Below are 11,149 nucleotides of genomic sequence, written 5' to 3'. Positions count from 1 at the left end.
TTCTACTTAGGTTATTAACCTTTTGCTCTTTGAGGACTCGAAAAATGGGAAATTATGTTTCTTGTACAATGAAGCTCCATAGATTCATCGATGCAGTCATTCATGAATGGCTGAACGATGTAAAATTGTTGGTTCGTAACCTTTTTAAAAGGCGTGGGGCCATATTCAGCCTTTAGGCATGGTCGTATTTAAGGGGGTGGGGTTTCGAAACCCTTTTGGTTCAGTAAAATTACCATATTACCTGTTTATAATTTGTTTTCGGACTTATTTTAATCTCCTAAATTCTAGACTTATAGGACGAGAAGGAAATTCTGTAATTCCACAAACCAGATGGGACTACAGACCAAATGTCGGCAATTTCCTTACATTTCGGAATTTCTGCGATAAGAAACTGCATTGGGACTGTCAAAACAGTTATTATTTGTTTCCCTCGAGTCTTCTTAAAGAAATTTGGTTTTTAAAAAGGAAGTGCTAGAAAAACCAGGTAAAGATCGTAACATTCTCAAATTGTTTGGCACAAGATGGCCAGAAAAGTATCAATACTAAATAGCGTAATTTCGTGATTACATACACACAACTTTGTCGGGTCCAGCACCCCCCCCCCCCCGCCTCCCCGCTACCCAACAAGCTCCCGGTCAGCAGTGTCCTGGATTATAACTTGTGTACTGCTTGTATTGTACCATTCTTCCAGAATCACATCATGCAGTTGCTGAAGAGATGAAGGTGGATGAATTCTACGTCATACTCGATCCTCTAAAGTGTTCAATAATGTTGGGTTCTTCGGCACATATCACCATTCTGGACCATTCAATGTACACGCGGAAATATCCAATTTCTTAAAATCCTTACCTAAGAATTCAAAAACTGTGTAAAAAGCCCCTTGGGAAAGATTGAAGCCACAAGGTTGTAAGGGAACCTACACAAGCAGGACACACACATATTAAAAAGGTAAAAATACACTAGAAGCGTCCCCATAGGCAGTGGAAGACACGTACTCTTCTCGAAAAGCTAAAAACATTTGTTAAAACTTTGTCGTCGTCTCCCATCAGATGTTCAACACTTCAGAAGATTAAAATTCATTCATGGTTGCACACATTGAACGATATTTTCTTTTCAAAAACTCAATATGCAGAATTTATTTTATTTTAAAACATAAACTAAACGTTACGTTTCAACCTTCTAGCAAGGTCTTCTTCAGACTCTGTACCAAATACAAATGAAATAAGGTACAAACAGGAAGATATATATACACACAAAAATCACTCCCCTGCAGACAAAAGATTATTAGAAAGTTGTTCATCTGGAACATTGTCAGAGTGTGTACATAGGAGAAACAAAGAAGAGGCTGAAAGACAGGTTGAAAGAACGTAGGGACGATGTACGACTTAAGACAGAGAGAAATGCGATATTTAAGCACACGAGAGAAACAGGACATGATATAGAGTGGGATGAGGCTAAGCAGATAGGAAGGGAGAAGAGAGTACTAATGAGAAAGTGGAAGGAGGCCAAGGAAATAGAGAAGAAAGGAGAAGACACAATGAACTGGAATGGGGGACTGAAGATAAACAAAGAATGGAAGAAAGTGTTGGAAAAAGTGGAAAGGACAAGAGCGAAGGAGGAGTGAAAAAGGACGAGGAAAGAAGAAAGAAAGGATAAGAGAAAAGAGCGGAAATAAGGAGTCCAACCACGTTCCAGATGAAAGGAAATGTTTATCAAATTCTTCCGTCAGCTGAAACAACAGTTGATTGAAGGCCACCTGCTGGAACACCTGGAAAGGAATGTTCCAGACAAACAACTTCCTAATAATCTTGTGTCTGGAGGGGAGAGACATTTGTGTGCGTATATACAAGGGTTGGATAAAAAGTAATGGCAACACTGCTGTCCCGTGAAAGGGGTGAGTCACAGCGCCACAAGCGTTTCGTGGCTGATAAAGGAATGTCAGACGAGGAAGTATAGTGAGTGGGAGCGATTGTATGTTATTCAGTCAAAAACAGCAGTGCTCTGAAGCAGAGGACGAGAGTGCAAGCGCCCTAACAATATGTTTAGGCAAGAAGAACAACGTCTCTCAGGCAGACGGTCAACTCAGCCTACTACTGCGCCTTCTTGCAACACCACCTTCGTCTCGCATTAAGAAGGAAGCGACGGCACGTTCTGGCACGGTGTCCCATCATCCTGCTTGACAATGCAAGGTGTCACATTGCGAACACTCTGACGGCGCTCCTGCATAACTGGTAGTGGGAGGTACTGGAACATCCACCGTATTCACCGGTATGAGACCGTGTGATTACGACATTTTTGCCAAAATGAAGGAACCACTGGGCGGGAAGCACTACGACAAGCGCGAAGCCATCATACGTGCTATAGGGCGGTCACTGCGGGACATCGACAGAGATGGACGCTCTGACGGTGTACGACGCCTTCCATACGTGTGGCAGAAGGTCGTAGAGATGGGGGGGGGGATTACTTTGAAGGAATGTAACACATGCTCCTCTGCCAATACAGTCATGTACCAATTATACCAGTGTTGCCATTACTTTTTATCCAACCCTTGTATATCTCCTGTTTTGTACTTGTTTCATTTGTATTTGGTACAGAGTCTGAAGAAGACCTTGCTAGAAGGTTCAAACGTAACGTTTAGTATATGTTTTAAAATAAAATAAATTTTGCCTTGGTCAGCATATTGAGTTCTTCGTTGTCATGGAGACAAGGCATAATGGTGTTATCATTTTCTTTTCGTAGCCTGGAAACGAGGCCTTAAGATGCAAAACGTTGCAAAGTAAAGTGCTTTGTCTGAATGTCCACTACACGGTGAAAACGTTTGTCGGCGTGGTACATACATGTTTCAAAGAACAAAGAAAGTTTGGTGTTTAACAGTATAGTCCATAGAGTAAGGTACTAAAGGTTGCTAGACCTAAAAGTATATCTTGGATTTTCATTTATTTAGTTGATGATATACTTTAGGCAGGGACGTGAAGATACATAACACACTATGTGTCCACACACACATGCATCCTTGGTTGTGTCGTCGCCTTGTAATCAAGTGGTCCAGTTCCGACTAGCCTCACTGTGCATAAAGTGGACTTAAAACACTAACTCAATCAATCAATCTAATAGTTCATATAAATAGCGTTGTTAACATGGAAAGGGCTTATGTTAAAGATAGTGGTGAAACGAAATGGGATTTGCTCGATCCCAGTTTCATCTCCATATCTAAACTCTCAATCCAAGATAACAAGAAAATTCTTGTTAATAAGCCAAACTAAGTGTTCCTCACTAAAGAATACACTTAACCTCTCTATAAACAAAAAAAAATCCACCCTATAGGCTACTTTATATTCTAATTTATAAGTCTCTTTGACGAGAAGAAACTCACGTACCACAAATCTTCGTTTCGTTTCAACAAGTCTAGAAAGATTCGATCTCGTTCTCGTCTCGAATCTCAATCTAACATACAAATCAAATATATTGAAAACAATCGCTTCGTTATGAAAGTGTATTTTATTGAATGTCTCCACACAATACACACAGCCGGACAAAAACTACTATTTCAAGCTTTGACTACATGAACAATTGAAGATCGTAAGCATAATGACAAAGGTTTCGTTATGTTTTTTATAAGAGCTTAAGTTATGTCACTTACATATGCTGCTACATATTCTACCAAGTATGTTTGTCGATAAGATAAATGGATGCTGGCAATTTGATAGAAAATGGAGGATAATTGTTGTTTAATTTTTAGTTTGAAGATCATTTATTTATAATCTATTCGATACACATCCACTACATAAAACTGAGAGCTTCAAATAGAGAATGTACTGCATGTGTTTAAAATTTAAATAAATTATTCCGAAAGTTTAATACATATAAATAAGTGTAAATTTGAATGTTGGCTGTCTTGAAAAGATCTGGAGTAGTTATCATTCAAAATATTATTGTAGCAGATAGTTCAGCAGAGCCATCTTTGAATGACAATCACGGAAGGTCAGTTGAGAAAAGCAAATTTCCATATTTCGATCTGAAACTGATTCAAATATGGTAAGGTCAGACCTGCAACCTTGAAGCCAATCACAAGGTTGAATCAGCGTCATTTCGGGAACAGCTCGTCGTATGGAAATGCATTGAAGACCTTGCTGGCGACGTCCTTCAACAGGGTCCCTATGGCCTCGTCCGCCACTGGCTTCAGTTCCCTGAACACCTCCTCCCAGTTCTCGCTCATGAAGCGGTTCATCGTGTCCCCTGGAAGAAACAACGAAAAGGAAAAGGCAAATACATACACACACATACACTATATAGTCAAAAGTCACCGGACACCCAAGTCAACGTGGCAGTAGTGTCATGGTCTGGGTCTGCTTTTCCTAGTTTGGGTTCGGTCATTAGTTTTGGTCAATGGCAACATGAACAGTGGTGTTTATGAGGGCAATTTAGACAATAGCATGCTGCCCACACTGTGGCAACAGTTTGGAATGGGCCCCTATCCTCTATCAGCACGATTATGCCCTTGCCCATAAAGCAGGGTCCATTGCATCGTGGTTTGAGGACAATCAGGTGGATGTACTTAGCTGGCCCGCTCAAAGCCCCGACTGGAACTCCATAGAACATCTTTAGGATGAACTGGAGCGTCGGTTGCGTGCCAGACACATTCGACCGAAAACCACCCATTCACGAGGCTACAGGACAAATGGAAAGCCTGCCCCGAAGTGTAAATGCTGTAATAATAGCGAAGGGAGGTCCGACATCTTATTAGTTACCTGGCTGGTGTCTTTGGAATGAACAGCACTGGGTGTCCAGTGACTTTTGGCTATATAGTGTATATGTTCCCAAAACAAAAAAATATCCCTGGCAAAAGAAATTGTGATGTTTATATCCCCTCAAATAAAATTGAATTGAAACCACATAGAATACCATTTCCTAACCATGTAACAACCAAACACAACTGAAAGATCATTGCGTCCACTAATGGTCCAGCCATTAAAGATTTTCCTGCCGAAAACTATGCTGTCTTGTGGATTAAAGAAGGACACCATTCTTCAACTGACCAACATCACGGAACATGTATTCAAGTGTTCAGAAGAAACTTGTAGGCAAGTTAAATGGCCATAAAGGTTGGTCAAGTTTTCAATGTTACTAGTTCGAGTTTGGGTTTCTTAGAATGTAAATATACTGTTCCTAAATACAGGGTGGGTCAAAAGTCTGTTTCCGCTAGGAGAGAAAAAAATTATGATACTTGTAGTAAGGAAATGTGTATTTATTGCTGGAGAAAGGTAAGATAGCACAATCCACCGTACATGCTCAACATGTTTCCAATCATTTGCAATACACTCTAAGCAACGGTGATACACAGATTCACATATCTTACATATACAGTTTCTCTTCAGGGGCATTGACTTTTGGGGTACCCTGTAATATCATAAGAAATGAGGACCTATTAGAACCAATGTTCTGAGATACAGTCAGCGGCAATAAAAATGGAACATCTACATCCTGAAACTCGCTTCCCTGTAAGGAGTTATGTGTGTTGCCTAGCTCTACGGCGATGAGTGGATTTTAGTAGCAAATTTTCACTGGCAACTTCTACGAGCCCCTTTTTGCCTGTGACTATACTTAGAAACGCAAGTCAATAGTTTATTTTTACTGGCTAGTAACATATACGAATGGCATACCCCAAAAAAGCTACCCCCCAAATTAAATCACAAATAGGTCACTGAGTGGGCATCCCCCCCAAAAAAAAAGCGAAAACCTTAATTGTCACATTACATAAGTGTCACTTTTAGTAATATATGTAACTCTTGTTGTCTGTACATTACTATCACTTCTTATTAATTCTGTAACTTGATTTCGGGGAGAGTCGTACAGTACCGGCCGTCCTACAGTATCGGCCAATTGCTAGTTCGGACATTTGACGCTACATAGTAGTAGTTCACGGGAGTAGGAGGGAAGGGTATGTATTCGTGTGCGCTATAGTTCGGGGTCACCCGCTTTCACGCAGTATTATGAGAGCTGTGCCTGTGTTACTGTGACGAGTCAAGTGGCTGCGTGAGTAAAGTTATTTCTGGGGCCCTGGTATTCACGTTCGAGGCAAGTGTTTGATTTTATTGTCAGATTCAATTTATCGGTATTCTATAATGAAACGAAAACCTGTAAATACACTCTGTCAAGAAAAAATAGAATCATTACAAATTTTAAAATATTTTGCATTCATATCTCTCTATCTTTCCTGCGCAACTTGGAATCGATTGTTTGAAGCATTCATCTGGTGTCACAGTGTCGTGTAGTATTATTCTTTTGTTTGTTTAATTTTGAAAACTTTTGATAGAGGGCTTTGCAATCTTTTCTGTGTTATTGGCGGGATTCAGTAATACGATTTATACTAGTGGGGCTTTTGGCATGTTGTATGTTGCAAATGGTGTTTATTACAGAACGTTTGGTTACGATATCATTATTTTGAAGTGTTCTGACAGTTTACTTGAAAAACATGGGTAGAAAATCTTACATTTCCCCACGAAACAATAATTGTTTTTGTGCGTTTACGTTCCACATGCAATATTTGATTTTGTTATGAATTCTGCGAAGTGTAAACTTAACCGTGGCTTAAATAAATATATATTGTATTTTATTTAATTATTAGGAAAATAAATCGTCAAGTCAAATGAAATCATAAAAACAAGTGAGAATACCGGAACAAAATGCTGAACTAAAAATAATGTGATGCTATTTTTTCTTTACAAAGTGTAGTTTAGCAAAATGATTATAAACAACGTGCAATCGGAACATTTGTTACCACCTAATGATCGTACAGTATCGGCCAGCGAAGTGTCGCCCAGTATCGGCCACACAGAATTTCGTACGCACCTACTTGCTTGCTTTTGTTTTCAGAGTAAGATGGCAGACGAGGAGGGCAACAAAAGAGGTAAATGGACTGAAGAGGCCATGAAGGCAACGGTAAATGAGGTAATGACAAACAAAATGACAGCAAGACAAGAAGCTAGTATATTTTGTTTACCAAGAAGCACGTTAGGAGACAGATTGAGAGCAATTCAACGTGGTATGGATGTGGGCCTGACACCTCAGATGGGCAGATTTAAGAAGACGTTTGATGACGAAATAGAATAAGAACTACTTTCGTATATGAAAGACTTAGACAATAAGTTTATGCCCCTCAGTAAGTAAGAAGACAAAGAAAACTGTAGAAACTGCACAATGCATAGTTTGTCTAGTGTCCTTTGAGGACGATTGGGTTCAGTGTATCGAATGTGGAGTTTGGCACATGTTGAATGCGTAGACCAAGAAAATATTTTGTATTTTTGTGACTATTGTAAAAATGTGATTTGAACTCCGCTTTAACGGAATTTATTTCCACATTTGTTAACTACCACACCTTTGTACACATACTTTACAGTTTCTTCATAAAACTGAAGCATTTATCAATAGTTACCACCACTTAAAATTAAAATATTGACTGGCCGATACTGGACGACAATTTTTCCACTCATTGAAAATCCAGATTTTGACAACATTTCAGAGAAATTAAACTCGTGTTCCTTAAAGTATGCATTGAGGTATTATATTACTATGTTCAATCCGACTATCTCGTAATCCTTTATCAGTTATAATCAATAAGCTTAAGGTGGCCGGTACTGTACGACTCTCCCCTATGTATTATTCTTTTACATCTCTTTGTCACTTTTATAGACAAGGATTGGTTGTAAGAGCGACCCAAGAAACCGAAACACGCCTTTAACAAAGACACTCGTTATTATAATTATTATTATTATATAGCGTCGGTTTTCTGCCACTTTTGGCTCATCGCGACGATGAGGATGAGTGAAGGGATATGATGAAATTGATGAAGGCCATTTTGAGTTTTTGTTTAAAGTCTTCTTTTGCACAGTAAGGTAAATCGTGGCTGGACCTACAGTTTCAAGTGGAATCGGTACCACTGTGTGCCTCCACCGGTTATCGCTAATTTAAAAAATGGGATGCAACTAATTTTTATTCAAAATTGAATATGTTATCATGCATAAAGATAGATAATGATTATGAATTACAGTTGCGTTACCATTAATATATATATTTAAAAACTGAATCATTAAAATTGCATTAATTAGGTCATAAACCGTTAATACTCTAAAAACTGTCATGATAACTTTTTATAGTATTTGGATGGCAGCGGAAATTGACAGTCTCAGACTCTTACTTCCTCAGTCATACTTTTACAGTGCATGCAGTATGTGTCAGCTCATGAAGACAGACATCTTTTCTTCGTAATGGGTTGCTCAGTGAAACATCGATACTACGCTACGAGCTCTCAAAAAAAACATTTTCCTGTATTTATACAGCTATGTTGTACAGATTCAAGGTTGCCACTGCAATTTTTATTTTCTATCTGAACACGAAATAATTGTAGTACAGACAAACAATGGGAGTCTCACATTCAGTCAAGCCCCGAAAAATTACAGTGTGTTTGTCTTGTGTTTATGCTAAAGGCCCTAAATCTAACATGCCTAACCTAAGAATGAAAAGGAATCCACACTGACGTCGAACAGACAAAGGGCAGGCCGGAGCTCAATACAGTGTGCGATAAATGAGACCCCCCAATAAAAGTAAAGGCCTGCCTCTGTGGTGCGAATCCCTCTTGACAAAGTGTAAGGTACCTTTCTTTAATGCAATATACAACCTCTGACAATAAAGTTCGGTGAATGATCCTGAATATCAAAAGTAGACAAATTCTTAATGAAACCTACCTTACTGTCCTTCGAAGTAGTCCCCTCCCATGGCTATGCAACGTTGAGAACGGCTGTACATGTCCTGGAAACGTTTAGAAAAGTCATCTTTCAGGGTGGTGTTCAAGACCCTCGTCACGTTCCGTTGGATGTCCGGAATATCCTCAAATCTCTGACCTTTCAAAGCGATTTTGAGGCGTGGGAAGATAAAGAAATCTGGAGGATTCAGATCCAAATTTCTTGCAATGCATTGCTACAGAGGATGATAGCTGATGTGTGAGGTACGACCCTGAAACGAAACGCCAAAGCATGGAATGGCGTTCTCCTGCATCACCCCGTCGGAAGAAGGTCAAGGCGTAAACATCACGCATCAAGACGATGCTTATCACTTTCTTTGACAGTGATGGCATGATCCACAAGGGATTCCTGCCGGAGGGAACAACAATTTTTCCGCCTTGGCCTTCTTCCGACGGGGTGATGCAGGAGAACGCCATTCCATGCTTTGGCGTTTCGTTTCAGGGTCGTACCTCACACACCAGCTCTCATTTGTAGCAACGCATTGCGAGAAATTTGGATCTGAATCCTCCAGATTTCTTTCTCTTCCCACGCCTCAAAATCGCTTTGAAAGGTCAGAGATTTGAGGATATTCCGGACATCCAACGGAACGTGACGAGGGTCTTGAACACCATCCCGAAAGAAGACTTTTCTAAAAGTTTCCAGGACATGTTCAGCTGTTCTCAACGGTGCATAGCCATGGGAGGGGACTACTTCGAAGGACAGTAAAGTAGGTTTCATTAAGAATTCGTCTACTTTCGATATTCAGGATCATTCACCGAACTTTATTGTCAGAGGTTGTATGTATCATATGTAAGAATAGTGGAATATGCATCATTTAAAGGGAAAACCTCAATCCAGGAGACTTCACCCTGTAGGAGTCTGTATGTTATTGTTGATTGATTGACTTTCTTCCACATTTAACTAATCACAATGATGAGGATGAATTGTGAGATGAAAGTCATGAAGGGACACTCATTCACAAACACGTATGGACAGATCAGAACATAAGCTCCTGTCTTTGAGTCCAGACACCAGAGCCTCGCTAGTCTGCAAAATGCAGTCCAGGGTGTTCTACGTAGAAGTAAGCTTGACATTTTGGTGTCTTGACAAAGGGTCACTCCTTATAACCCTGTAAGATATAAATCTATAGGTCTGTACATTATGCCATCTGAGGAAATAAAAAATGACAGTGGCAACCCTGAAACTGTACTGCATAGCTGCATTTATACAGGATAGACAATGTTGATTCTCGACTACTCACAGCATCGAAACGAGACGTCAACGAGGAGAACGTTGCCAAGAAAAGCTCTCGATCTTTATGTTCCACTATCTACAAACATTATTTGGGCTGGGGTAAAAAAAATGTGGTTAATTTTGTAACTCACGGGTTGTTTCATGAAGGTGAGAGGGAATTTAAGAAAGTGAAATTTATAAATTCACGTCCAATATTGTTAATATTGTACGTGCTAATAATGGTAAGGCTCACCTAAAGCTTTGTTGCCGTTGAACAGGTTGTTCATGTGAATAATAGCTCGCTTCACGTTGATGTCGAATTTGAATTCATCCAATACCATGAACTCCTTCCCACCTCTCTTCTCTGGATGACCAATCATGGACGCTGAGCCGTTTACGCTGGCTGGAAAGAGATTCAAGAATACATGTACATACAGGCCAGCAAGTATATAGTACAAATTACTACAGAATGGAAATACAATTATCATGATGTGTTTACAAAATAAACTTTCATGTTATACAGGGTGTCCACATGAAACCTCCATGATTTCAAATTACAATTATGACGAAACTATTCGACATAGAACCTTGCGGTTTGCGATATCATGTAAAGGTTCTTTTTTTTAATTTTGTGCACTTCTACGTGGACTTCTTTCGTAACCGATCACCTATATCGATTCATCAGATGTGTGTTTTATGCTCGAACCTGATTGTGGGTTAACACCCCCAGTAGCTAGGAACTTGTCATACCAAGCCTTAATTGTCTTCACGTCTGGTCGCTCCCATTCAAACACATGTCTGAAGTGCAGTGATGTGCCGTAGACTATAAGTTTACGTCTACATGCGTTGTCTACACGTAATCTACGCGTAGATTACATTGGGTTGTAGTTTACATAGACTACGTAGACAATCTAAAGTGCATAAAAAATAATTTTCAAGGGTTTCATGAAATGAAACTGACATTTTCAACTATAGTGGTTCCTAACGAAATGAAATGAACCCTATTTACAACAAAATTTCTCTTCTCTTCTATTATCAACTATGGAAGAAGATAAATAGTATGCAAAAAACAACAACAGATGGCAGTCGTGAGGCAAGAGTGGTCTTTTCCCCATAAAGCACTAGAATATTTCCTATAT

At 39.5% G+C, this 11,149-nt stretch overlaps 1 protein-coding gene across 1 annotated transcript in view; it reads right to left on the bottom strand.

The window, feature by feature from the left end:
• Positions 1–3,479: 3,479 nt before the first annotated feature.
• Positions 3,480–11,149, bottom strand: part of LOC145993849 (protein takeout-like) — a 35,195-nt gene continuing 27,525 nt past the window's right edge. The window contains exons 5-6 of the mRNA XM_083129703.1: positions 10,264–10,413; positions 3,480–4,236 (exon numbers count right to left, since the gene is read on the bottom strand). Coding sequence (XP_082985829.1) covers positions 4,085–4,236; positions 10,264–10,413 — 302 coding nt within the window. The 3' untranslated portion in view covers positions 3,480–4,084. The remainder of the gene's footprint in view (positions 4,237–10,263; positions 10,414–11,149) is intronic.

Source organism: Lepisma saccharinum, chromosome 10, assembly GCF_977018435.1.
Source record: "Lepisma saccharinum chromosome 10, izLepSacc3.1, whole genome shotgun sequence".
Classification (NCBI taxonomy): domain Eukaryota; kingdom Metazoa; phylum Arthropoda; class Insecta; order Zygentoma; family Lepismatidae; genus Lepisma; species Lepisma saccharinum.
This window is presented reverse-complemented; position numbering and strand designations above follow the sequence as displayed.